General features: G+C 48.2%; 9 protein-coding genes across 9 annotated transcripts; 4 read left to right on the top strand and 5 right to left on the bottom strand.

Moving 5' to 3' along the window:
• Nucleotides 1-19: 19 nt before the first annotated feature.
• Nucleotides 20-1193, bottom strand: DEU56DRAFT_758368 (uncharacterized protein; the record flags this gene model as incomplete). The annotated part of the gene is made up of 9 exons (XM_041350228.1): nucleotides 20-58; nucleotides 121-231; nucleotides 263-351; nucleotides 408-432; nucleotides 482-731; nucleotides 783-858; nucleotides 908-961; nucleotides 1023-1075; nucleotides 1191-1193. Coding segments are annotated over 9 exons (700 nt in total), but the record flags the coding sequence as incomplete, so codon positions are not given.
• A 461-nt stretch (nucleotides 1194-1654) lies between these two features.
• DEU56DRAFT_915419 (uncharacterized protein) lies at nucleotides 1655-7986 on the bottom strand (the record flags this gene model as incomplete). The annotated part of the gene is made up of 19 exons (XM_041357735.1): nucleotides 1655-1714; nucleotides 1766-1843; nucleotides 1899-1972; nucleotides 2047-2077; nucleotides 2107-2266; nucleotides 2321-2328; nucleotides 2363-2473; nucleotides 2521-2644; nucleotides 2698-2896; nucleotides 2957-3036; nucleotides 3132-3230; nucleotides 3278-3384; nucleotides 4797-4840; nucleotides 4895-5132; nucleotides 5182-5456; nucleotides 7267-7404; nucleotides 7454-7513; nucleotides 7561-7769; nucleotides 7829-7986. The coding sequence occupies 19 exons, from the start codon at nucleotides 7984-7986 to the stop codon at nucleotides 1655-1657; spliced, it is 2253 nt and encodes a 750-aa protein (XP_041205714.1).
• Nucleotides 7987-13192: 5206 nt separating this feature from the next.
• Nucleotides 13193-15403, top strand: DEU56DRAFT_758365 (uncharacterized protein; the record flags this gene model as incomplete). Its single annotated transcript, XM_041350227.1, has 11 exons — nucleotides 13193-13285; nucleotides 13337-13345; nucleotides 13393-13464; nucleotides 13519-13626; nucleotides 13677-13763; nucleotides 13817-14369; nucleotides 14420-14481; nucleotides 14528-14686; nucleotides 14737-14922; nucleotides 14979-15139; nucleotides 15193-15403. 11 exons carry the CDS (start codon nucleotides 13193-13195, stop codon nucleotides 15401-15403), a joined length of 1701 nt encoding a protein of 566 aa, XP_041205713.1.
• Nucleotides 15404-15975: 572 nt separating this feature from the next.
• Nucleotides 15976-16257, top strand: DEU56DRAFT_915416 (uncharacterized protein; the record flags this gene model as incomplete). Its single annotated transcript, XM_041357734.1, has 3 exons — nucleotides 15976-16020; nucleotides 16070-16099; nucleotides 16144-16257. 3 exons carry the CDS (start codon nucleotides 15976-15978, stop codon nucleotides 16255-16257), a joined length of 189 nt encoding a protein of 62 aa, XP_041205712.1.
• Nucleotides 16258-16897: 640 nt separating this feature from the next.
• On the top strand, nucleotides 16898-19319 carry DEU56DRAFT_957250 (Cullin; the record flags this gene model as incomplete). The annotated part of the gene is made up of 9 exons (XM_041359262.1): nucleotides 16898-17038; nucleotides 17091-17173; nucleotides 17362-17406; nucleotides 17469-18338; nucleotides 18390-18570; nucleotides 18624-18845; nucleotides 18889-18917; nucleotides 18962-19099; nucleotides 19152-19319. The coding sequence occupies exons 1-9, from the start codon at nucleotides 16912-16914 to the stop codon at nucleotides 19317-19319; spliced, it is 1863 nt and encodes a 620-aa protein (XP_041205711.1). The 5' UTR covers nucleotides 16898-16911.
• A 924-nt stretch (nucleotides 19320-20243) lies between these two features.
• On the bottom strand, nucleotides 20244-20834 carry DEU56DRAFT_758363 (uncharacterized protein; the record flags this gene model as incomplete). Its single annotated transcript, XM_041350226.1, has 4 exons — nucleotides 20244-20287; nucleotides 20336-20610; nucleotides 20659-20718; nucleotides 20767-20834. 4 exons carry the CDS (start codon nucleotides 20832-20834, stop codon nucleotides 20244-20246), a joined length of 447 nt encoding a protein of 148 aa, XP_041205710.1.
• A 449-nt stretch (nucleotides 20835-21283) lies between these two features.
• DEU56DRAFT_741804 (uncharacterized protein) lies at nucleotides 21284-22593 on the top strand (the record flags this gene model as incomplete). The annotated part of the gene is made up of 7 exons (XM_041348886.1): nucleotides 21284-21447; nucleotides 21500-21608; nucleotides 21656-21849; nucleotides 21898-22030; nucleotides 22082-22210; nucleotides 22266-22411; nucleotides 22470-22593. The coding sequence occupies 7 exons, from the start codon at nucleotides 21284-21286 to the stop codon at nucleotides 22591-22593; spliced, it is 999 nt and encodes a 332-aa protein (XP_041205709.1).
• Nucleotides 22594-22822: 229 nt separating this feature from the next.
• Nucleotides 22823-23560, bottom strand: DEU56DRAFT_758361 (uncharacterized protein; the record flags this gene model as incomplete). The annotated part of the gene is made up of 5 exons (XM_041350225.1): nucleotides 22823-22984; nucleotides 23042-23141; nucleotides 23213-23244; nucleotides 23280-23332; nucleotides 23452-23560. 5 exons carry the CDS (start codon nucleotides 23558-23560, stop codon nucleotides 22823-22825), a joined length of 456 nt encoding a protein of 151 aa, XP_041205708.1.
• Nucleotides 23561-23903: 343 nt separating this feature from the next.
• On the bottom strand, nucleotides 23904-26531 carry DEU56DRAFT_872637 (uncharacterized protein; the record flags this gene model as incomplete). The annotated part of the gene is made up of 5 exons (XM_041355795.1): nucleotides 23904-24190; nucleotides 24240-25506; nucleotides 25648-25989; nucleotides 26026-26336; nucleotides 26378-26531. 5 exons carry the CDS (start codon nucleotides 26529-26531, stop codon nucleotides 23904-23906), a joined length of 2361 nt encoding a protein of 786 aa, XP_041205707.1.
• Between the last annotated feature and the right edge of the window lie 898 nt (nucleotides 26532-27429).

The following is a 27429-nucleotide window of genomic DNA, read 5'->3' as shown; positions in this document are numbered from 1 at the left end:
TTTTGCTGGGCTCACATACAACAAAGCACGACACCAGTATCCTCAATGATTTCGTTTTCTGCAAGGGCTTCTGTTCCTCGGTCATCACGATGTTATGGCGGACAAGACTTGGGCACATACCGACACTAGCAAGTTGCGCGTCAACCTGTCTCATTTGGTCTAGAGTCCAGAAAATCGTAGCTGCAGTAGATTGGGCCAAAGTTGTAGCTTCTATTGTACGTTCATGTGATTCTGATTGTCGTTGCAGTAATATAGGGCTTACCTCCAAGGTAACAAAGAATTTCTCTGCGTGTGCGTCTAACTTGGGAGCTCGTCATGCGGAACGTGTGCGGAAAAAATTCAACGTGTCTCCTGTGAAGCAGTGAAACATAAAAATAAGTGAAACGATATTCGTCGACCAAACTCACCAATACTGAGCTTCTAGTTCGAGCCCTGTATAACACGATCGAGAAAAAGATCAAGTAATTGCATGGCAACGCACTCTTATGCCTCCACTCGCTTGCCTTGATACATTCTCGGAGAAGAAGGTAGCCGTCCAGATCATCGAGCCAGGTGATGATGCGCAGGTTGTGGACCACATAGTAGTATTGGTATACGTCTTCTCCTCTGTAGCTCATTTGGTGAACAACCAATACCCAATCGTCTTCTTTCGCCGCGGCTCTTGATACATCGATAAATTCTTCGAGCCTTTGTCGATCCATGTGGCGTATATTTAGTGACGTATATGTGTTCTAAATTTCAGGTAAGTAAATACATCGCTTATACAAACGGCCAGTGCTCACCTTTTTATTGTGATAGTAATAAGTCCCCCCCAAGGGGTGTACCAACTCCTCCCAAACACTCCCATACAATCCGGGCCTGTTAAAAACGGTCAATGATATCATTAATGGGAGCGAATGTCACTTACGGAGGGTCATCGATTCGCCTCATAGGGATCGAGTAATCTTCACGTCCATTCGTTCTATATAACGAAAATGACGTTTGACTCAAATTTTATGTATCAGTACTAGATCCGTACTCACAACATTACCGGTTCAGCGTACCGAGGCAGTGGCGGTCGGCCAGATTTCCAAAACTACGGTCCAGCATGCTCCGCTACGCGCTGTTGATAGCCTTGAGTTCCTAGAACAAGACACATCCTGAGACTTGGAGGACTGTACAGTGTCATAAGGTGCGATTCGGGAACGTACCATGGCTTCCACTTGCAAACAATAATAATCGCTTGTTGAAGTACTACTAGTACGTGAGAACCACAACGCATATATGGTAACCTGTTGTTGTTATTTCCTTTTTGGAGCCGCATCCTTGATTATCGATTATCTGATCATCTGATGCATCTGAAAGCAACGTCCCTCCAAGTCATTTGTGGGTTGGTTAAGTTTTCCTTGTCGCGTTTGTTTCTTTTATTTATATTGTTCGTCAAGCACACCTCGTATGATGAAAAACAAGTTGTTGGCAGCCTAAATTAAATACCGAAAATATGCAGTGATCTATAAAGCGCTCAAACTTTCATGCTCCTGGAAACACCATATTTGAAATGTCGCCTTCCAATCTCATAATATCCCCGCGCCCTATCGTCAAAATTGTGGCCCTGTGTCCAGACGAAGGTGCGAATAGTCTAGTAGCGACGCGGCACACGCAGTCAGGAGTCACCTTATTTATCATAGGTCGTAGTCATTTCGGTCACAGGAGTCTTTCGACTGTGGACAGGCAACTAAATTATCACGTGAGTATGCGGGCATGTTTATGATAAAAGTTGTCGTACCTTCCGGCAAAGATCCTTCACCTTCACCTCCACCGCCCGACTCTCGAGAGCCATCACCAGGCTCGATTTGAGCTGATTCTTGACACGCTCAAGTTCAACTTTGGAGATAGATTAGTACATAAGCAGGCTAAACTGATTGGTTAGGTGGGGGTAGCATTTGTGCAGGAGGTGTTGCCTCTTTGGCCGGGAGCATTGGGGACGAAACGCCTAAGAGCGAGGAATCCGTGTAAATGAGATGGAAGGAAGCAGTGGCCCGCCTATGTCTGATGAATATTGCGCACCAGAAGAAATATTAGCAGACGGTCTCGTATGCTGAGTGTCCGTGTCAGTCTGGAATCCACCTTGTGGTCCGGCAGATGGCCTTGCATGCGGAGCGTCCGTGTTAGTTTGGAATCCATCCTGTGGTCTTCCTGGTTATTTGCAGCTGTGATCTTCAGCGCCTCGATAGCGGCAGCTGTGCCTATATCATCATTCGCCATCGGTTTATCGTCATGACCAGAACTATAAGAAGCGCCATTTGATTCAGCCCAGCCGCCTTCATTAGAAAGAACTTACCCATAAGCCTGAGCATGAGCAGAGAAATGAGACTTGTACAACCTCTTCGTCGAACTCGCTCGGTGGCTGAGGCTGGTAGCGTGGTAGGTTAAAGGATTCACCATGAGCAGCTGCGTGATCGGGAGTGTACGAATGTGACTGCTGATTGACCTTCTTCGCCATTAATCAGGAAGAAGCGATACTTGGCAGTCTATGCATACCTGGCGGAGGCCGATTGTAATAATCACTTGCAGCGCCGTGACCCGACCCTCCTTGAGGAGAAGGGTCGTGTCCATATGAAGGTCTAGCTTGAGGGGGAGCCCCAGGAGGTGGTGTAACCTCCCGCTGGCGCATAACTGGATGATGCCCCAGGAGGGCGACCAGCAGGGGATGCGTACACGTTGCCTCCATGACGTGGCTCCAGCGATTCCGGGACAGAAAAGTAGTCGCGAGAAGGCTGAGAATACGCAGCCGCTTTCATAGCCAGATGTGCGTTGTTCGTGGGGGATGGGTGGTGGGGGTGGTTCAGGGAATCACAGTCCAGATGGCTCGGACTGTTGCAGGTATGATGGCTGGTAACCAGCGTCCTGAGGTGGTCTAGTGGCATCATCCATCATCAGCTCACACGCAACCGTCATACAGATCAGATAAACTCACCTCGGTCGATCCCATTCTCCATAGTCCTCAGGGCCGATACTGACTCAGGATGTGTGTAAAGTCGGGAGTACATTCCCTTACTAGGACCACATGCAAGAAGTTGAATAAAACGTGTGGCGAAGGAAATGATTACTCACCAGCTGAGAAACTTCTACCTCCTCCAAGGAGGACTTACATAGTGGCGAGGGTAAATACATCCTCGTCATCAACACCTACACCCTCAAAAGCTAGGTAGAGCTGAGCGAACTCTGTCGATGCCACCAACGTAGTTGGACTGAGGGTTCAGTGGAGGAAGCGGTGGCTCGGTAGAAAGGGACGTACGGTACAGATATGTTGATGCAGCACAAGTTAATGACTTGTAGAGCGAGGGTGATGATGAGGACGACGAGGGAAGCAAGCGAGGTGGTTAGATTTTGAGTGGCTGACGGCTGAAGTGATGAAACTGATGGTGTTAGCGCAGATTTGAGGGATTAGAAATATTTATCAGCCAACTCCACTGGTCGTTCGCAATGCATCCCAGCACCAGCATCCCAGAATTCCGAAGTATTTTCCTACCGTATGCAACCTCATGCAAGACCTCTGGCAGAATCATCTCGGGTTTCTGACTAATTTCTCGGATCTCATAACGAGCGGTATCTCTCCGGGCATCAAGTCCATCAGGTAGAAATGCGGAATTCAAGATGATGTCTGATACGAGCGAAAGTGGGAGAGTGGATAGCTTGGTCGAAGTTGGACGATTGATACACGATGGATTCGCGTGACGAAGAGCACATGATTTGGTCACCTAGCTTGTCCATTGTGGTCGCCTTATCCATATCTTCCGTGGAGCAAAAGCTGGTGGTCTGAGCAATAGAGAGCTGTGAACACTGGCATGAATAGTGCCTGAAGCTACGCACCTTAAAGGCCATCCTGTCCGGAAAATGGCTAACACTCGAGTGGATCGGGCTTCATACCTGGATCCCGCGTCTACGTGTAGTTCAACGGACCGAAAATGACCGGGAGTCGATTCCGTAGCAACTCTAATCCTGTGTGAATAAAAAATGAGTGATCTGTGAAGCGCGGGCAATAAGCATCAGATCATATAGATCAGTGTCATCATAGGCACGCGGTCGTTGCACATCTTGATTCTGTTCGAGACGCGTCGAGCAGCGGTGCGCTGGGCACGATGATCAATTTCAAAAGGAACGAGCAACAGGAGATGAGAAAAATTACACCTAGCTACCCTGAAATGCCTAAAAAGCAATAAGATTAGGTGCACAACAAGTGCACAATCATTGTCGCAGACACGTACATGCAACAAGTCACGAACAAAATCCTTGCGATCAACCAAGTTGATATGAATGAGCGCACGCAAGCTCTGCATATTGGTCTCGAGCAAAGGTTCAAAATTTTGATGATGGCAAGAGTCAAGACTAGTACTTTGTAAGCCACTTTGTCAGCAATTACTAACACCAACAACGGTTACACCTTTTAATGGAGTTCCAGGAACCCATTGCAGATCAAATATTCTGATGGGCATATTCGAGCGTCGGAAGTTCAGATCTCAGACCGTAATCATTGAATTCGAGTCTGATCAATAAAAATTAAAGAAGCTACTCAATGGTATACGTATACAAGGTCGGCAGTACATACAAGCATATATAGATAATATATGCACCTGATTACCAGTACAATTCGAACGGCGGCAGATGTAAGTGAAACAGATTATATTACACTCGACCGTACGCAGCAGCATGGCAACCTACATCGAGGCTGAGACAAACGCAAGGCTATTACCATAAGTCGAGTCAGTACGATCGTTGATTGATCCGGCAAAAGTCCGTTCCTTGCAGATATGCACCTGCTCTGGTAGGACCGACTGGAAATAAGTTGAATGTGGTGAAGCTGTAATGACATGAGCATTTGAAGAGAAAGCGCTCTCAGAGTAGTTGGACGCACACGCATTTTCGATGGCCAGCGCAAAAACTTCTACCTCAGCTTTGGCGCGAAGCATCTTTGCCCGTAAGTAAAGCAGCTCCGACTTGGCATTGCGGTGGTGAGAATAGTAACGTTCAATGTCGAGATATGTTGCCATCAATCCAGCCTCAGTGCTTAGTTCCACTTTGCGTGCCTCATCAAAGGCCTCGTGGACGCAAAGGGTAACCCATGTGCTGCACAGGCGGAACGACGGGTTGCACTTTAAAGATAAGGTAAGAGCAGCCAAGGGAATTAATGACGATACTGACGTTTACGAAGACTGATGTTCGTTGTTCAGGGGCATGAGCAAGCTGACCGGCAGCCAGAGCGTTCGGAGGCAGGTCACTTTCGATCGAGAAAAATTCGTTAGATGGTGTGAGGTCGGTGTGTTGTCTCCTTAACCAACTTTCACATTTCTGTTGCGCAGCTGCCGAATAAGCAGCTGCAGCTGCCGAATGGACCACTATGGGAGGTGTAACAGCGCATCTCGGAGTTGCTGAGATAGAGACATAATCCGCGGTTGGGACCTCGATAGGACGCAATGCTAAAAAAGATGGTGTCAGATCGCTCAAGCACTCATTCGAATACTGAATCAAAAAAATCTCACGAATTATCCATCTCTGCTGGACGTAATCGATGGCCTGACTGCATAGGGATACTTCCAACTGACACCGATCCCTCCTATCTTCCATGAAAATTCGTTCGGCGGTCCTACGCCTTGTGTTGTCGCCAGAAATATTTTTCAACTGATTCCTCCCTTTGCGCTTCCGACAAACGCCCCCCAACTATTTGCCATATATCGCTGAGATCGACCCGACCTTTAAGCAAAACGTAAAGCAAGTACAATTCAGTTCGAATCTGTATGAAGAACTTTCAGGCCCAGGATGTGCAAAGTTTTAGAAATTATGAACTGACCATCTCCGATGGTATAAGTCGTATATAGAATTCCAGCCATTTAGGAGCAGTTAATATATTCGAGAGTTCAAACATTCCGAGACGAATAGCCACGGGGGCTGAAAGGGGGAAGGCAGGATGGGGTCGACATGGTGAATTGCAGGAAGTATGTACAGCGTGTGGTTTCTGATATTCTCGTCCGAGAATATATTTGTATTGAACTGCTAGCGCTGCGGTGATTGAATATCCCCTGGCCATCAACCCTTCCCTGGCCATCAAAATGACGTAAGGACTTGGAGTCCGATGAAGTATCATCAATGGCCTGAAACGCACTCAAACTTTTCAGAGGTAGCTAAAGATATAGGTAGTATCGTCACGGTTTAAAGTATTTCAACTCCATTGCCTAGCAGAAAAATAAATCAATGATATAACAGGATACAGCTTAATTGCGCCCACGAACGTCTGTCTTGAAAATCTGATAACAAAATTTCAAACGATGTGGGTACACGATTTGACTCTGCCTTCATTCTTACGAGGGTTGCGAGGACGAGGAGAGCTGTCTTTCTCTCGCGTCCAAGGTGGCGTGGGGGCCTGGTCAGGACTCGACAGGTGACAGCAAAAGACGTCGCTGCTGGGCGACAGGCTTCGGGGAAAGCCCCTACTGGTAATAGGTGACAACAGACGGCCAAGTGTGAGATGAGGTAGGGACTTAGCGTGATGGTACGGTGGCTGCTACAAACGCTGAACGATATCACATTGGAGTATTCGTCCGTAGTGCTAGTCCGTAGTGTATCCCATAAAAGTTAATTTTAAATTACCCTGGCATGATTAAGGCGTTTGAAGCACGAGCCTGATCATGATAACTCACAGGCCGACGATCCTTCAAATAATCCACTTTGAAAGTGCATGGATGCAGAAATCAAGGATTGGTATCATAAGCTCCGCTATTTTCCGACGCTGATGCGGGTCCATTGCCATGGCCGTAGTTGATTGGTCAGCACTGTTGGTCAGCAAGTACTGTCGTATCATGTTCAAGCTCAAGACTTGTCGATTATCGCTCGTGTCAACTTTGACTCAAGTTGGTATGGATGGTTTATCAAAATACAGTATTCAAGTCAGTCGGCGATTCGCAAACGAGGAGGATTGAGCATCAATTCACAGGTGAATTTTCCAGCGTAAATGATATTAGTGCGATTGGGCTAAGTACAGGTCTTCATCTAACATGATCAGACCTCGCCCTCTTGTGCAGCTCCACCTGCAAGTGATCCCATCCCTAGTTAGCGCTCGGACCAGCCCAAAACCTTACGTCGTGCCAGTGATTCCTACCCCAGACCTAGTGTCATCAGTATAAGCGATAACGAAGCCTTATCCCGACACCTACCGAGGTTTTCGCTTTTGCACTCCTCTTGAACAGACTTGAATATGACGCTTCATGATCGGCCTTGTTCCCACCCGCATACATTGCTTGCAGCGTCTAAAAAGAGTGTGGAACTCATTTGCTGTAATTCCATCGCCAGCAGACTCAAGGTTCTTCATCAATTCTTTTTGTTCCTGGTAAGTCCATTCGAGATGAATCGGGCGCGGTTCTTTGTGCTGTTCTGCAGTATCTCAATAAAATTATGACTCTGCAGCGCAGCAAGTTCATACCTCGACGAGGGTACTGGCAGGTTCCTACAGACGATCGGTGATAGTATGCATCGATTTTAACTAGGTGATAGTTAGTTTTTTATCTTTCAAATATGAAGAACACTGACCTCGATATCCACATCGATCAGATGCGCATCTTGCTTTCCAACAAGTGTTATCGGTGGTCTTATCCCTCCATGAGTACACCGCCGCCTCCGTGTATGCCCCTCTTCCACCCTCCTCGGCACACAGGCAGCACGGATATAGAAAGTCATGTTCTTCACGGTACTTCTTGAAGTTCGACGGTAGCACCTTCTTTCCCTCGTCATCGTTGGGCCTGCATTTGTGGGCCATGTCAACGCTTAAATGTGGTACGTGATTCAAACAGCGTCTCACCAGCACCATTCGATCATTGATCTTGATATTTTGTCATAATGTAGGAGGGCGAAGTCGCAAGTCATGGCCTCTGTAACGAGTTTGGCGAGCCTTCGAGCACTTTCACGATAGTCTGGTGGGGCAGTGATGATAGAAGAAGGTGAAGATGGGACCTCCATTGGTTGGTCTGTTTAGCAAAGACTCGCCTCTTTATTGAATGCCATAGCTGGTTCAGCTTTTTCTGCCGCCGTCAAGTGCGCCAGCCCTGGTCTATGCTGCCAGGATTCTGCCCTGTGGGAATATAGCCATGTTCGGTTAGTCGCGCTGGCCATCTAGTGCCTAGGTCTATTATGAAATACCAAGTTGTTGGATGAAATTGGTGAGCCATTCGATCCGATTTTTCACTGCGGGGTTCATGTGTCTCTTGTCTCTATAGCTTCCCATGGATCAGACCGATTCATCTGGGAGACGTTTCAAATGCACTTGCACACGTGAGTTTACTCAGGAAAGTGCCTACACTAGGCATCAACGATCGTGTGCGAAAGGCAAAAAACGTTTATTCTCTGCTTTATCAAAAGCAAAAGACTTCCTAGGAGCTGCAAAACGGTCCCGGCTGGAGGTCAAGAATGCTCCCATTAGCATGGCGCTTTCGAGTACGGAGCTCCGCTGCCCGCAATCCTCGTCCGTGTCTTCCGATCAGGTTCACAAGTCGTTCAGCGAGGAGTCTCCCAGCACTTATCCAGCTCCGTCGGTAGCGCACCCCCCCCAGGATGTGTCATATGGAGGTTCTTCTTTACATGACGATCTGCCCGTCCCAGTACCCAATGCCAATCTTGGCACAGCGTCTATGGAGATAGATGAAGGCTCATCCCTGGCCCAGCGCAGAACCAAACGTGTTGGTGTTCGCATGCCGCAGCGCTTTAGACAGTATGAAGATATACTTCCGCAGCCTCCTCCAAGCGCTCCAAGCCATGCTGCTCAACAACTGAAGTCTGTTCCGCCCGCAAAATCCATTGAGGTACCTACCACAGCTTGTACACCATCGCAATCCGTTCCTTTCCGCACGCCAAGGAATGTTTTCGGACTCGTGCGCCAGTTTTTTTCTTCAACCCCCCCGTCCCATGACCCGGAAGAGGCTGTAACGTTCCAAGATATCAGCTCTATCCCCTATGTGGCTCCAGCGGAATTGGATAGCCATACCGAGCCTCGCGACTCATTTCACCCATACCCCAATCAAACGTCTTTCAATCTTGGCCATTGGTACTGGAACGGTGGTGTACAGAAGTCACAAGAGAGCTTCAAAGAACTACTCAATATCGTCGGACGCCCAGATTTCGATCCTGAAGATGTGCGACATACACACTGGGACAAGATTAATTCACAATTAGGCGCGAGCGTTAACGATGAGGAGGGATATGAATGGGAGGATTATGATGCAGGTTGGCGTAAGACGGAAGTAAACATCCAAGTACCTTTCTCTCGCACCACAGCTCAGCCGGATACTCGACCTTACGTCGGAGCTCAACTCTACCATCGACCTCTGGTATCGATTATTCGGGAGAAACTCGCCAATGTTCACGACGATGAACATTTTCACTACGAACCCTATCAACTGCGATGGAGCCCCCCCCATTTACCCCATGAGGTAAACATACAGGGCGAATTGTATACCTCGCCAGCGTTCATGGATGCACATCGCGAGCTTCAGGCGTCTCCTGGAGAAGCAGGATGTGACTTACCTCGTGTGGTTACAGCACTCATGTTCTGGTCGGATGCCACACAGCTGACGACGTTCGGTAACGCGAGACTATGGCCGGTATACATGTATTTTGGAAACGAGTCGAAGTATCGCCGTTGTAAGCCATCCTGTCACCTGGCTAATCATGTTGCCTACTTTCAAAAGGTATGTCGGTCATTTCTCCTCTATGTTTAAACTCACGACTTTGACAGCTTCCGGATTCATTTAAGGATTTCACGGGGTCTTACACCGAAGGCAAGGGCGTTGGCCGTGAATGCACCACACATTGCCATCGTGATTTGTTCCAAGCTCAGTGGAAAGTGTTGCTCGACGACGAGTTTTTAGAAGCCTACAAACATGGCATTGTAATACTCTGTTGTGATGGCATGGAACGCAGATTTTATCCGCGGGTATTTACCTACTCCGCAGACTATCCCGAAAAGTGAGTCATAAATACTTGTCTGTGAGATACATAAACTCACCTTGGCCAGGGTCCTCGTCGCTACTATCCGGCAGCTAGGAGGTTGTCCCTGCTCGCGATGCCTCATACCCACAAACAGGCTTCATAACCTGGGTATGAATCGTGATAGGCAACAGCGTAAGACACTTGCGCGTGCTGATACGTCGAGGAGTCAGCTGGTTGCCACCGCACGGAACCTCATATACGAGAAGAACTTTGGTGTAGGCAGCACAGCAGTTGAGTCGATTCTGAAGCATGAATCGTGGGTACCGACCTCCGTAAGAACGACCATCAATTCGTCGTCTCGCCTTTACTAATGTATCAATAGAACGCGTTTTCGGACTCTCTTGGTCCATTTGGACTGAATATCTTTATTGCGCTTGTCGTCGATCTCTTACACGAGGTCGAGCTTGGAGTGTGGCGCATGCTCTTAATTCATTTACTCAGGATTCTTACCTCCTTGGACAAGGACCTAATCAATGAGCTTGACAGGAGGTCAGCCAAATATCCCAGTAATGACTTGGTGGACTAACGCTCTTCTACAGGTATAGGCAGGTCCCTCCGTTTGGACCGGCGACAATCAGGCGGTTCTGTTCAAACGTCTCCGAGATGTCAAACATGGCTGCACGGAATTTCGAGGATCTTCTACAAGTACGTACACTAAACGATTCTCATACGTCTTCATGTGCTAATTCTGTCTAAGTGTTCTATCCCGGTCTTTGACGGCCTTTTCCCCGGCACTCACAATACTATCATTATTGATCTCCTTTTCACCATGTCACACTGGCACGGACTTGCCAAGCTCCGCATACATTCTGACCTAACTTTAGATATTCTTGACCAACAAACAACCGAACTCGGCGAACGGTTTCGTCAATTCAAGGACAAAGTATGCCCCTCATATCAAACTCAGGAGCTCGATCGTGAGGTCGGCGCACGATCTCGCCGGCAGGCAAAAGGAACAGCCAAACGGACAGGGACTAGCAATGGACACGACCCCGAGCAAGCTTCCCAAGGTTCCAACGCTAAAGGTAAAGAGAAAGCGAGACCGGAGCAGTCGCAGAACCCACCTGGACCAAAGCAACTGCGGAGGAAAAAATCATTCAACATTCAAACTTACAAGTTCCACGTCCTGGGAGACTATGTTGCCTCCATTCGTCAGTTTGGTACAACGGATTCGTATAGTACTGAACCAGTAAGTCGCAGTCCACGATCCGTCCAATTATCAACTCAAATTTTATCAGGGAGAGTTGGAGCATCGTACGCCAAAAGGCAGATACCGTCGCACCGACCGAAATACATTTATTCGCCAACTGACTCAGATCGAACGCCGTGAGGCGCGCCTGCGCCGCATCAAGCAACGCCAACAAAACGGAGTCTCTCGTACAGATCTACACGAAATAGCGAACGATCCCAAACTACACCACCACATCGGTCAGAGTGAGAAGATATTCGACGAGTTTGGTCGGTACCTCCGAAACCACGCAGGAGATCCTGCTATGAAGGTGAGCAACTTATGTGACTCCTCGATGGTCATTATCCTGAGCTGTTACGCAGGATTTCCTACCTCGATTGAAGGAACACATTCACTATCGCCTCGAGCCGAAAACCGCCGAATCGCTTGGGGGGGGATCAGCTTGTTCCGACCAGCACAATTCGATTTTCATCAAGCGTAATCGAATTTATCACCACAACCTGGCCAGATTTAACTACACTACCTACGACGTTAGAAGGGCTCAAGATGTTGTCAACCCGAGGACACCGCATTGTAACATTATGTTACTTCAAGATGATGACAGTCACGATGGCCACTATCGTTATGCCAAAGTCGTTGGTATACATCATGTTAACGTCGTGCGCGCCGCAAACGTATACGAGTCTCACCGAATAGAATTTCTCTTCGTTCGCTGGTACGAATCCGCGCAGACTCACGCATGGAGCACACGCACTTTGGAGCGCGTTCATTTCCAGCCTCTGGAAAATGAGAATGCTTTCGGCTTTGTGGACCCAAAAGACGTACTCAGGGCATGTCATATCATCCCTGCCTTTTCTCGACTCCAGCGTAATCCAGGTGAACGTGGGATTTCCACTCTCGCGGGAGACAAACACGACTGGCATGAGTACTATGTCAATAGGTAAGTGGACCTGCACCCCATGATGATGACGACTAATACTGGGACTTTAGCTTTGTTGATCGTGACACTATCATGCGCTATCACTACGGCCTTGGGGTGGGTCACGTTTACTCTCATCAAGCAAATATTCTAGAAGATCCCTGCTTGGCACCCCGCTCTAATACACAGACCACAATGCGGACGGATGAACGTGCGGAAAGCCGGGGAAACCTTGGGAAAACCACGCTCCAACAACCTCCTATTGATGATGACGACGACGGCGATGAACAGGACGAAGATGAGGATCACGTTGGTGTGGAGGATCATGATTTCTTCGATCAGGGGCTTAATGCTAGCACAGACTCGATTGTCCAGGCTCTGGACGACATGTTTACGACATGCCATACTTTTGATTACGAGGATTGATAATATCGCCATGTTAATCGGTAGCCTGACGCTTCTTCCTGGCGGCTCTTTTCCGCATTGCCAATCATTAGCTGGTTACTGCTACTTTTTTCACTACTCGCCTCGGTAATCTCTGGCGCAGCCTGACGCATCTGGTGACGGGCTCTTTGCCGGCATTGCAATCCCTGGCGTAGTCTGACGCATCTGGCCGACGGGCTCTTGGCTGCATTGTGATCCCTGGCCATCAAACATACGTTTCGCTAACCTAATCTCTGGTATTGTGATCACTGGCGTGCCCTGATTCGCCATCAAACGTACTTTTCACTAACCCAATATCTGGTATAGCCTAACACTTCCGGGTTTCACTGGCGGTGCCTTACCCCATTCCCAATCCCTGGTATGGCGGTGATTTTCGCGATGCTAACATCTGGTATGGCCTGACGCCCTCTTGCTGGCCGTTCTTCACTGAATTGAGAATATTTGGCGTGTACTGACTCACCTTCACTTCTAGTTTCGGACGCATGTAACTTGATTGGCGCTGATCCCTGGGGGTGCTCGCTTGTAATTCATTGCCTAGCGGTTGAAGGCGGCAAACGGGCACGCCCAAATATTTATTAGAGTCTCATTTGGTGTTGTTTCCTTCACCTTTCCACTCTCCCACTCGCAAGATGCAACAAATGGTACTGCCAGGATTTCTTTATCCTCCAATCTTCGTCTTCGTACCAGCTGCAGGCGAAGTTGCGCAATTATCGTTCAATAGTGTAAGTACAGTTTTCACTGAATCATCCGCATCATCACTGACGACCCTGCAGATCGACGAGGTTCGCTATCACCGATAAGTGTGACTTTCTGATTGACTTGTTTCTAGCCCTTCCATGGCTTCTCCGATCTTCTCTTTCTGGGGTATGCCGCGCATGAAGGGCAACTATCGCCAATCTATGTGAGGCTATAATTCTCAAATCTAATTATTTCATCTCATTGTGCTCGTTTACAGTGGCCTCGAGAGCACATCCATCTCGCGGACGCATCCCATGCTGTCATGAATCATATAGGCTACCTGGCTACTGGCGGCGATAAAATATATGACATCTACGAGATACGGGTGAGAGCTCTATCATACTGTGTTAAATTTTGATGCGATGGACATATTAGGAGAGCGGTTCGACCTTTCTCAGGAATATCAGTAGCTTGTTTTGTAAGGGCAATGCAATCAAAAGGGAGGCTTCTCCCATCTGGACAGTGAGTTCTTCCATTGCTAGCACGTTGCTAGGCTCATCACGCCGAATACATAGCTCGATATGCTCCAGAAAATCCATAACATCCCGTTTCATGAAGCCACTTTTCCATTAGGGTTTCCGCCTCCTGCACCACCCCTCGTTATCACGGTTGAGCACCCTCCGCAGCCTTTCTGTCTGGTAGCACCGACGTCGCCATACCCGTCTCTGGATGACGATTACGAATCTACAGGACGAGGCGTCACAGCATCTATATATGGCGCTACCACTGTCGAGGAAGGGGACATCGTTATCCCGAGTGCCCTTGAGGATGATGACTTCGCCGTTCAGGCGCCATCCTTTCACCCAGAGCTCTCCTGGATAGTGGAATCTAGGCTGGATATCCTTGACAGTTATCAGAAACAGTCGCTCCGAGTTTCGTTGGCAAATTCATATTGGGGAAAGCCGTTTCAGCTGGGGAAATGTCTTTATTCAGGACACTTGTTGGTCGGGATTCCAGAAAACCCGTTTGATATGCACCCCGCATTCTCAAGGCAATTGATAACCACGTGTTTCATCAGAGCAGTCCTTTATTACAATACAACGTTTGAAGCGCTACTTGGAGAACGGTGTAAGTGTCTGGTTCTAGTTCTGCATGCCAATAGCTAACGGAATGGTCAGTAAAGATCAAGAACGCTGCTGAGATCGAAAGTGAAGTGGGTTGGTCATATCTAAGGAACAAAGTACGTTCGTTCTGATGTGTTGCCCTCGCTCGCTCTGAAACATTAGGGACAGTTCAAGGACTCGTACATAGATTATACTTCCGACCTGCGGAAGGTGGCAAGAGGTAGTGCGTCTCCACTGACTGGGTTTGTCGTCAGCGACGAGCATAGAAACCAGAGGATTCTTGATTTGATCATTCTCCTCAACTCGGACAATGTGCATTGGGTAAGAGACAAGAAACTACATAATCGATGCTGAAGACTTTCGTCCGTCAGATTCAACAAGCAATCAGTGATCTTGTTACTACTCAGGCTTTTAAGGAGGTCCTATGGGTCGCATTGATGCGACCTCTCCCTGAACTTGCTGATGTCCATGGACGGATGGCGGATTTATTTCCTGGGGACATTCAAGACTGGAATGGCAATCTACGATGCAGTACTGTATGCTCGCTCGTCATACTAGTGAGTCTTTTCTCCATCATAGCACATAGCAATGACGAAAGCCGCGCCTCTATCAGATGTACCAGGCCTTTACTCATGGTATAAACGCGCAGCCGCAGTGTTACCTGAAAGCGCCCCAGCTACATCCACGAGTCACAGCTGCTTGCAATGATATGTATATGTGCCCAGAGCAGTTCCCTCTCTTCTCCGAAGCGATCAAACAACTACCTTCCTTACGGTCAGTGTCCTTCGCATATATTTTGATCTTGCTCATTGTTTATATGCGTTCAGGGAAGTAAATGTCTTCGGTATGGATACCAAGAACGGGGTCCCGAAAGTAACAATAATACAGGGAGTGAGGCGGGTGAAGACCTTGACCGATATTTCGCCCATACAAATCAATAGCGCCCTGGATTTCCAAGTTCCCTATGCGCAGTTTTCATTTCCGGCTCCCAGCCACCATGTGGAGATGCACATCTCTCACTTCTGCACGAAGCCTTAATGTAGTCGCGACTTGAAAACTGGACTGATTTTTTTTGTATATTCCATATCAGAAATGGATCACTCTTCTACACGGCAAAACGTTGATTTTAGAATTCTGATGTCCAAATTCTCGATTCGCCTCATAGGGATCGAGTAATCTTCACGTCCATTCATTCTATATAACGAAAATGATGTTTGACTTAAATTTTGTGTATCAGTAGATCCGTTGCGTCGGCCAGATTGCAAAACTACGGTCCAGCAGCGCCGCGAAAAAGTTTAAAATATTGTGTACGTAAGGGATCGAACTCACGGCCTGCGGGACCAATGGCCCAAAGATGACGACAATACCATAACACTATGGGGTCTTTGATTTGACATATTAAAAATAATATACAACCGGTAATTTACCATGTATGTACGAGGTAACGTATGGGGTAGATCACGTGACTTTGTTTGTCATTATTTGATGTGACAAAATGATATAATCTTTCTGTCATCTATATCACCGTTCATGAACACCAAATAAGGAATATTCACGGCAAGTATAATCGGACTCTCCCGATCGTTCATACTTACACTACGCGTCAGACAATGACTCGAGTCGCACATTCCCCTCAGATCGGAAGCGATAATCGTGTAAGTTTCGTCGCGTACGTAGTTTAAATATAATCTCACATTTTTCCAGACGCAATTTGAGCTGTGGATCGCAAACAGGGTATGCTTTAAGTAAATCGTCGCCGTCACGGAGCCTGACTTCAGTACCCGAGGCGGCTGCTTCTCCGCGGCCCCGAACGTCACATCGAATCAGGAAATTTGCGCGCCTCTGCGCCGACGGCCTTGTTCATGTGGCGCAACGCGTGGCACAACGCGTAAATTCAGTGATGCACAGTGTACGTATTTTTTATTTTTATTTGACGATCAGAAAACTAAACTGCTCTAGCTATGAACGTTATGAACCGCACTTCAAATTTCAAGCTTAGCGTGCCGCTACAGTCATACCAGCATACCACAACACTAGCTAGTAGTGCTATGATCTACCTACTACCCCATATGCAATATGCATAACTCATCTGATTGATTGCTGATCTACATCACATATTACAAAAGTAGATCACCATCATATCTCCACTAGCAGAGTATACCACATAATATTTAATGATCTCTCACACTAGGACATTCTGATGATTTCACGAGCTTGCTACGATCTTGCTTATCGGTCCGAATTGAAGAATTTTATCATAATCGATTTTCACGCTTGATTTCAGATCTCCAAAGATCTAGAGAATCGGTCGATGATGAGCGAGATATTTTGAATTTATGACATATCCAGAAAAGGAAATTCTGAAAACAATTTTCGATTCAGAAACGCAAATAAAACCGCAGCACAACAACCTCACATGCTACCATTTCCCGAACGTGCCCAACTCTAAGAAACTTAATGAGCCGCTGACGGTATTTGTTCTCGCTCTCGTCTACGTTGCTTAGGCTGATTTATTGCCATGTACTCAGGACGGAGTAGACCACATCATGACCAAGCTCCAGACTGGCGTCTCCTACTCCAAGTACATGAGCCTCTACACAGCGGCATACAACTGCTACACGTCCTCGCGCGTGCATAGTACCACTACTGATTCTGTTGGGCAGGGCAGCCGAGGTAAGTGTCATTGACAGTGATGACAATTCCTGGCCGCAGTCTGACTCCTCAGCAGCAGGGGCTAATCTAATGGGCTCGGATTTGTACAACAACCTCATACGATATTTTATCGCCCATCTCAAGCTCCTCAAGGATGTACGTCGACTTCCTTTTCTGATCTCACGAGCGATCAGACATCATTCTTATTGTCCGTTCTGCAGCAATCCGATAGCCTCCAAGATGAAGCTCTCCTATGGTACAACGCCAGTGAATGGGACAGATACACTACAGGTGCCAACTACATCAATTGATTGTTCACTTACCTCAATCGCCACTGGGTAAAGCGAGAACGGGACGAAGGTCGGAAAGGCGTATATCCTGTATACACGGTGCGTCACCCCTTTTCTCCACGCTGTCATGCTGATCGCCATACACTGATCGCCTCTCACAGCTCGCGCTCGTGCAGTGGAAATCGAATTTCTTCCTCCACGTCCAGAGCAAACACACAAAGCTCGCTGGTGCCATCCTCAGATTGATTGAGCACCAAAGAAATGGCGAGACGATCGATCAAGGTCTTGTGAAAACAGTGGTCGACTCATTCGTTTCGCTGGGTCTTGATGAGTCGGACATCAACAAAGCGTCCCTTGATGTCTACAGGGAGCATCTGGAGACACCGTTCCTTGACGCAACGGAAAAGTACTACGAGCAGGAGTCCGAGGCATTCCTCGCAGAAAGCAGTGTATCTGACAATCTGAAAAAGGCCGAAGAGCGCCTGAAGGAGGAAGAGGACAGCGTGGACCGATACCTAAACGCTGATACACGGAAGCAGCTCGTCAGCAAATGTGAGCATGTGCTGATCCGACAACACTCTGACTGGGAGAGCTTCCAAAGCTTGCTCGATTTTGACAAAGACGAAGACCTGCAGAGGATGTACGCATTGTTATCGCGCATACCCGAAGGCCTGGAGCCTTTGAGAAAGAAATTTGAGGAACATGTGAAGAAGTCCGGTCTGGCTGCTGTTGCAAAACTGTTGGGCGAAGGATCAGAGGGTGCAGATTCATTGGATCCCAAAGCATACGTCGACGCATTGCTTGAGGTTCATCGCAAGAACTCGGAAACCGTGACGTGGAGCTTTAGAGGAGAGGCTGGATTCGTTGCGTCGCTCGATAAGGCATGCAGAGAGTTCGTCAACCGCAATGCTGCGACAGGTTCATCGACAACAAAGTCACCAGAATTGCTCGCCAACAACGCGGATATGTTGCTGCGCAAAAATAACAAGATGGCTGAGGAGGAGGACCTTGAAGGTGCCCTGAACCACGTTGTGAGTATCTCGCTCGATGGCTTTGTGCTGATTTCTCATTTGCGTGCGTAGATGGTACTTTTCAAGTACATCGAGGACAAGGACGTCTTCCAGACGTTCTACGCTACGAAATTGTCTAAGCGCCTCATTCACGGTGTATCTGCATCGGACGAATTCGAGGCGAGCATGATCTCCAAGCTGAAGGAGGCTTGTGGTTTCGAGTACACCAACAAGTTGCAGAGAATGTTCACAGGTGCATTCCATGCTCCATCCATCACCTTTCGGTCGCTTACTTGCTTCTCGTAGACATGAGTCTCAGTAAAGACCTCACTGATCAGTTCCAGGAGCGTATGCAGAACCACGAGGATATGGACATCAACTTCTCCATCATGGTTCTCGGCACGAACTTCTGGCCGCTCAGCGCACCCAATAACGACTTCATCATTCCTCCCGAAATTCTTGCTACATACGGCCGTTTCTCCAAGTACTACCAGACGAAGCATTCTGGCCGCAAGAATCGAACTCCCGGTCATTTTTGATCCGTTGAACTACACGTAGACGCGGGATCCAGGTATGAAGCCCGAAATGGGTACGTCATGTGTATGCCACATTTTGATCTCGTTGATAACATTTTCGGATTCTAGACTCCCAATCATGCCCATTACTCGTCGTATGCGGAAAGCTCCATAATTCCGACCGCCAACCTGATGCTCAACTATATTCTCAAACCTGTCCGTCACGAATCATTTTACAAGAAATACGCTGGCAAGCGATTCATGAAGGTGCGTCATAATGAGCTGCACGTTTGAAGTAGCTGACCTAGTCATCTTGCAGGTGAGCATACTGGTACGAGAGTGGGCTCTGGAGCGGTGGGAAGAGGGCGAGCAGGTGTCTCTTTTGGATGAGTTGCCAGCTATTCGTGCAAAGAATCGGGCGGAAAGGGAGCGGCTAGCAGCAGCAGGCATGGACGGCGACGAGGATTTCAAAGATGAAAACTCATAGGGCCGACGACGTGCATGGTCCCTACCCCCTCGTTCAATCTTCTACATCATCACGGCTAATAATCACTCAAAACGCATATCCATTTTACGGACACCTACACCATCTAACCCCCGCCTGCATCATATCCATCACACGAGCATCATGATCATAGTTAATTTTGTGTAACTCAACCATCAATCCATCCCACAACGCCAACTTCGTTTTTTGTTCTTTGATTTTGTTCTTTATGTTGATCTTATAATTATCAAATACCTTTCCCCCCGCACACCCGCCTGTTTATGCGCCACATCTATGCCCTCTGCTCTGCGCTCGATTTGTCGCTGTCACGCTGCTGTCTCAGTGCTCTACGCATCTTGCTCGTTGTCCGCCTGCGCTCGATTTGTCGATTCGCGCAAATGCACCAGTACCCGCCCGGACACCCCCTCCATTGTTGCTTGCTCTGATCTCGCTTGCATCACGCTTTACCAGTGTCATCGCTCTGTACATTTCGTGTTACCTCGTGCATATCCCGTTCAGCTACACCTCGCATATCGCCATCAAATCAACTGAATTTGTTCAAGGCTTACGCGCTTTTGCACTTCGTGAATAAAGTCCTACAAGCTCGCGTATCTCAGTTGAAAATCTGCTTTCGCAGCCGGCGTGGTAACGCCAGCTGGCTCACGAATGATGAATCAGTTGTCGTCCCTCCTCCACTACCTTCGTGACCTGCACGTCGCTCGGCATATCGACATCGAACCGCTGGATTAGGCGGAACTCAGTTGACTTTCCTTCACCGCGGGCAAAACAATTGATTCGGGCCTACTCTGGAAAAGAACTTTTTCTTTCGGGCATGTTTCATCACTTCAAGGTCCAATAACGACAAAATTGCCCCATGAAGAGTCACTGACATCTTCTGTACAGCGACTGTAATACTACACGACAGTGCTACGGTATGTCTTCTTCTAGATTCTCGGGGTCGTTGACATTAGCTAAGAAAGACAGTCAGTTTATTTTAGGCGTATACGCGTCGGACATACTTGGAAAGGGAGAAGGGGCGTTCCATATAATCTGGCCAGGAGAGGTAGTACTGATTCCATTTGGTGCGTATTCCTCCAATATCGTTGCCCGATGATTTTCCTCTAGCCAACGCAGTCTGTATTTTCGATACAGCTCTCCCAGTTTCGATATATTCAATTCTGCAAGTCGCAGTCGTTCCTTGAGCTCGGCCACGGACTCTTCGTGGGTTTCACGGTTGTGCTCCGGCAGATCTTTGTTCTCCGTTGAGGGCCTGTTCTTGACGACATACGCGTCGCTGATATACGGTCAGATTTGAAACTGATTGATGGTGGTGTTCATGTACCTTACACTGGCGAGTTCTGCAGGCTCGCCTCCCCCATTGACTTTGCTCGCCAACTCAATCCTAAAACACAATTAGCACGTCCTGCTGTCAGTGGGTTACCAGGCTCACCGAAGGTTCAAACTAATAACACATCCAGATAGATTCAAGGTTTGACTTTGAATCAAGGTTTGTGACATTCGGGTTGGACGTAGTGGTGAATATGTATGGCAATTTTAGTCTGGCCAGGGAGCTTTTATCCTCTGGTAATTCTTCAGCGCTTCTTTGAACTGTTTTATTCATTGCCGTTGATTAGACGGAAGGGTATTCGGTCCCGGTTTCATAGCTGCCAGGATTGCGGCCAGTGCTTAGCGGCCAGCACAGCGGCCAGTGCTTAGCGGCCAGTCTCCTTGGTCTCTGCTTGGCGGCCATCAGGTACACCGCTTACCTGGAATCCCACGCGGCATAGTACTGGAGATAAAAAGCTAGGTCCTAGTATCTGCTCAGATACAGTTACATTTTAATCTTTGCCGGCTCTCTCATGACCACCGAAGGTACTTCCAACATTCCAAGCAAACGCGCTGCATCTGCCCTGCAATTGGGGCCTCGCAAAAAAGCGCAAGTTGATTAAGTTTGGCTCTGGCTTTGTATGCTCACCTTGTCGCACAGCTCTACGTCTGATCCTCTCATATCCCACGGGCGTCACTTTGGTCGAACCGTATTCGCGCTGTGTAACTACCCCTCTCTACTCACCAACGGTATCCTCAGATTAGAACAAATGGAAAATACCCCACTGGAGGACTTCTCCGCTGAGTGAAAAAACACCATCCTTATTAACTAGCCTGTTGACTGACGCGTTTGGCAGAGAACGACGAGAACATCGCGTCTTTGAACAGCTCTTAGAGTCTTATCCCGGCCTTTTGGAGCGCCTACAAAACGGGTCTGAGGAAGAAATCCTCCATGTTGGAGAGCTAGTGCGTTGTTTTTTTGCGTGGTCAGAGTTCATACTGATGGGTTTCAGATCGGTAAAGGAGCTGCAGGCGCGAGAGGCGACGACACAAAAACGCTCAAGTCTGCCATACTTGATTGGATTACGCCGAAAGACGCAGCAATCCAGCCTCCTTTGCACAGGAACTCGAAGATTGATCGCGGATTCAACCACGAGCTTACCGGATCACTACTTTGTCCTGCTGGGTTGGATTGGAACAATACAGAGTATGTTCTTGGTTTTCCGGTGTCTGCAGTGCTGAAAACTTTGCGTAGAATGAGAGAGAACCTCCGAAGCGGCGAATTGTCGGTGTGTGGGGATCAATGGCCTATCTTTTTGTTCGCCCACCATACGTATGACACAGAAGACCCGTGGTGTGGGCTTCTTAGGAGCCGGTTGCTGGTATGCGTGAGTGGAGACATCTTTTCCCATAGTTTTTCACTATATTTTTGACGCCAGGCTTATAAGCACATCTTCACGTCCCCAAGTTCAGTCGACAAAGAGCCAAAAGCGACACGATCCGGAAATGCTCGTCTCCATGGGATGAACTCCGTCACCATTGCTTCCATTGCTTATGTTGCAACTCAGGTTCGTTGATTCTATATATTTATAGCTAAGCGTTTTGATATACTTACATTTGAAGGTTCGATTCGCTTTAAGCTCTTCCTCGGTGTTCTCGCGGACCGACACTACCACGGACTCAGAGACCTTTTATCATAGCCTCCTTGACCTTTTCGAAGACCCTGATGAATCGAAGGAGGTTGAGGAGCTGCTGACATGGTGGAATCGGTATTGATTTCTCTATTTCTATTTACCATTTCACTGAAGCTTATATATTTCTATGCAGTCAAGTCTTCCCTACTTCCTCTGCCGCCAAGCGATCAATTAGCGCCAACAGCGCCTTATCGAAAATCCGACTCAAGCGCCTCGCGGCCAAACAGGCGGCAGATTCGAACACAATCCCTTCGTAGTCTTTATGTCCTCATGTAGTAAATACAAATACCACTTAATACTAGCCATCTCGTGACTATCGGAACCAAGCTAGCGCATTGAAATGACTACAATACTGGCCTCCAAATCACCTCATCACAAAACAACAGAAATCCCGCTTTTCAACGATACTAAGTTCTCATCATATAGCACGATGATCTCCTATGCAATACTGTTCCGCGCGAGCCTGCCCTGCAAGATAACTGACCTTCAGCTAAACCCCGCGTAAGCTGGGACCATCGAAAATAACCAACTGAGATGGAACGTGATGACCGAGCCTCGGCGACCAGCTGGGGGATGGCACGATGTTGTCATCGCTTCGCGCGCTTGGACCAAAGGCAGCTCAATCAGAGACAGCCTGGTCTTCGAAGACTATATCTAATGTCAGCGTTTGTTCAGAATTTGCGAGGAATACGATATCCCGCTCACCTTATATCTGATGAACGAGCCTCGGCGACCAGCTGGGGGATGGCACGATGTTGTCGTCGCTTCTCGCGCTTGGACCAAAGGCAGCTCGATCAGAGACAGCCTGGACTTCGAAGACTATATCTAGTGTCAGAGTTTGTTCAGAATTTGCGAGGAATACGATATCCCGCTCACCTTATATCTGATGACCGAGCCTCGGCGACCAGCTGGGGGATGGCACGATGTTGTCATCGCTTCGCACCTTTGGACCAAAGGCAGCTCGATCAGAGACAGCCTGGTCTTCGAAGACTGTATCTAGAGCCAGCGTTTGTTTAGAGTTTGCGAGGAATAAAATATCCCCCTCACCTTATATCTGATGATGATAACCTGTAAGCATTGGGAAGGATCATAGTAGATTGTCATTTGTTACCCACATTGTGCACTTGGCGACATCACAACCACATCGAGATAACAAGGCGCTGCGCTATGATCACATGACATCGTTGGGGCATCGGCAGCTTTGATCCAACGCAGTCCGGCCATATAAAGCTTGATCTGACTTAGGCATTCATGTGGAAATTGTCAACGAAGAAAAAACAATCAAAGGGTACATAGGGCAGGCAAAATTGTAGTGCATTATAATTAATACACAACTAGATAGTGGTGGAGACTTTTAACAACTCAATATTCCCTTGTCACGACTGTTGGGTGTTGCAACCTGTCCCGTTGTGACGATAAGCCGGCAGGTAGTTGCAGCGAGACTGTCACCATTGTGCATTTGGCAGGTTCTATCCAACTTACTCCGGGTATTTAAAGCTTTCTCATTTGGAGTACAATTATGACAGATTTTATACGCATTTTATTTTAGATAATGCTTTGTCAATCTTTATCTTTTTCGCGTCGGATCCCTGATGTACACAGGAATAAGCTCGATGGCACAGGTGACCACTGTGAGTGGAATGATGCTGCCGGGTCGGAAGACCCGGCCTGTGCCATCCCGATGATAGATGCGTTTCACGCGGTACATGCCAGCGCTCGTATCCTCAGTAGGCGTTGCTGTGATCTGAAAGTACTGAACGTATAGCAGGGGAGAGTCTTCAAGATAGCGGGGCAGTGTATGACCTTTCTTCGCGACGGCTTGAAAAATGCAACGGACTTGTGCGATGTAGGTATCTGCACAGGCTTGTAAGCGCATGAATAACGACGGCAGTCAGATACTCACCATCGTTAGCAGGCAATTGCACGAGCACCGCGTCACAATTACCCAAAGGGAAGGTGTCCGATGGTGGAAACGCTTGAACAATTTGGCTGGGCATCATGACTCGCGACTTGAAGGTAGATAGCAGCTGTAAACGAAATTTGTTCCATGTCCTGACTGAATCTCGCGTACATGTCCAGGCCGTTGTCGGGGTGTTCTGGGACGAATCGTTGATATATTCTGCGAGCACCGCGCCGAAATCGGGGAGGGAGTAGAGAGATTGCAAATCAGTGATAGAAAGGGACTTGCGATCGGGGGAGACGGTGACGTGAAAAGCAGCATTAGCTTCAACGGACAAAATTCCCTTCAGAAAATGGTTTCGGATGGGACGCGGGCCATGGAAGCGCTTCTGCTCGCCGGGGAGCACACGCGCTATCCAGGCCAGTGTGGGATCTGTCTCTGCGACAATACTATCTTCGGTTGCAATTGCATTCACGAGCGGTGTGCCGTGCGAATGCAAGAGGGTATACAGATTGAAACGACGCATGGTTTCATCGCGATTGAGTATCTGGACGACCTGTAGGGTAAAATTCCTGGCTTGGCGACTAGTCCGTTCGAAAGGAAATTTACAGTGCGTGATCAGGAGCCGTTCACTGACATCGGCTGAGAACTGTAGCAAACTACCGAGATCTTTGACAGACCCCGCAAAACTGTGAAACAATTCGATCTTCGGGATGGAGAAGTTGTTGATCGTTCCACTCTTGCCTCTCCGAGCACCAGCATCGAGTATCGCTTGCTTCAGCCTATGAAACTCGCCGAGGGAGTGCACCATAGCATCAATGGACGAGTCGGTATGGATGGGGCTCTGTGCCTGGTAGATGAACTCGGTGAGGAAACGGATAGCATGTACGAAATTGGGGGTTGTGTTCGCTGCACCAGCGATCGTGGCAACGATGGTCCGTTCGATGTCGCGATGTTCTCGGCAGGTCATCTGGCTGATGTGGGAGATACCGGACCCAAAATGACGCGTCCCGACTCGTTTATGATGCGCCTTGTAGCGAGCATCGAGTTCATCCTCCCCAACAACCTCCTTGCACCATTTCAAAGGATGGTCGCCAAAATATTTGTGACACGTGTGAAGCAGTTCGCCGGGCAAAAAAGAGCTTGGATCTGCATACGGCCAATCTCTCCAATATGGCTGATGAACACCGCTGAGCAGCAATGCTTTGGCTTCACGTTGGAAGAGCGGTACATTCCACGGATCAACGCGTTGGCATAAGTCGTAGATGAGCTTGAGTGTGTGGTCGCCTGTTCGACGGGGGAAAAGTTGCGCACTACCAAAGTCACTTTGGGTAGCCATTGTAAGTGGTGATGCGCTCTTTGAGACACAAGCAATGAGCTGTGCCTCAGGGAGATCGGCTGTGTATGCGACGAGTGGAGTGAAACAGTGCCGGAGATAACCCATGGGATCTGGCATGTATTCGCCGATCCTCGTAGCCACCTTGCATTTGGCGAATATCAAATCCATGCACTTGTGGAACAAACGAGCGTGGAGGAGCGTTTGAAAATCCCCGTGAACGTCAAACTTTGGAATCGGGATGAATGCAACACAACTCCATGCGTGAGCAGTGGCCTTCATCCGAACTTCAGATTGGATATTGCCGATCGTAAGGAACACTGGGTGCATTTCTAATCCACCTGACATCCTGGTTACGGGTGTTTTGTCCGATGCAAGGATGATTGGTATGATGGTTGCACCTTCTGGAAGGTTGTTCTGCAGAGCGCTGAGTGATTCTGCCTTACTACTAACAAAGAGCCATACCTGAATAGCGAAAGCCCTGTTGGCAGTAAAGAATTCGCCGTATTCGCGTTCAGAGCCGACCATAACAATGTGAGGATCGTACATCATATGGTTGGAAAATATTGGGTTTGCGAAGATATCCTTGACGACTTCGAGGCCGTCACGCCAGATTAGCTCGATTGGCCTTATGGTTGTGTAGTTGGTAAACTCGAGTGTTGTTGATTGCCACGCTGGGCCACTTGGTAATGCATCGATCCAGCCAAATAGCTGATCTGCGCTCTTGAAGGATGGGCTGGGTCTGGATTTAAACTTGTGCAGGGCTCATGGTCAGCGCAGTCAGAACTGCAGATACAGATAACACCACTCACCCAATCTAGCTTCAGAAACTTGTTAATATCAGTTTGCGTCAACCGCTGGATGAGAAATTCTGCTAGTTGCCATTCAGCCTGATCAACGAAAGGGTACGATGAATTTATTGCTCTGCGGCGCTTTTGGTCTGAATCATGATCCTCCATTTCCTGTAAGACATTTCGTCCCCGTCCAAAAAGGTAGCCTGATTTTGAATGGTACTGGCCAGTGACCTCTTCCCGGTTGTTATCGCCTCGTTGGAAAGCTGGAGGGACTGGCAAGCGGTAAGTGGGCTCGCGGCTCCAACAAGAATGCGCCTGATCATTGAGATGATCTACAACAGCAAGGTTTGACGCGAACCCTAGTCGGCAATTTGGACATTGTACAGAGGGAACACTAACAAAGTCGGTCAGTTACTGCTGTACCATTTGATGAACTCACCTGTGATGATTTCGTATTTCCAGCCCAGTTGCAGCGCACCCTTCTGCCTGTTCCATCGTGGTGTGCTCGCGGTCTGTTAGAAGAAAAAATCACTAAGTTCTTCAAACTCCGACATCTCTTGCTGAATACTCACCACCGATAACGACGTCTAGACAGCGTTATGATTCCAGGTTCTCTCAATAATGCTCTTCCATCATCTGTATCTGTTACATCAGGATCCAGTGGTCGAACTCGTGTCGACTCCTTCCAAATTTCTAACCCTTCCAAACCACTGGAAGAGAAGGTCATGACTTTGACCTCCCCGCCTTTAGAGCCCAAGTCGTTTCCCTTTCCACGCTCAGAGACCTACTCTCCGATTTCAAACCGCTCTGATTCCGAATCACTTATCGGCAGCACTCGCAGTTCCCGGGGTGGAGCGCGGTCTGCAAACAGAAGCCACCCGTACTCGCGTGTTGGCGCTCCCACCCAGCTGGAGCTGCGTTTTGCCCGCAAGGCAATTCAAAGAAACTCTGACATCACCCTTACTGATGTCATAAAGGCAAGCAGGCCTTTTATTTTGTAACTGATGAGTTTTTTTAACTGCAGCAGGGGCGAGACGTTTTTTTGAGCGGTCTCTCATCTTTG

Source organism: Suillus clintonianus (genome assembly GCF_016758775.1).
Source record: "Suillus clintonianus strain FC179 chromosome Unknown DEU56scaffold_67, whole genome shotgun sequence".
In the NCBI taxonomy this organism is placed as follows: Eukaryota; Fungi; Basidiomycota; class Agaricomycetes; order Boletales; family Suillaceae; genus Suillus; species Suillus clintonianus.
This window is presented reverse-complemented; position numbering and strand designations above follow the sequence as displayed.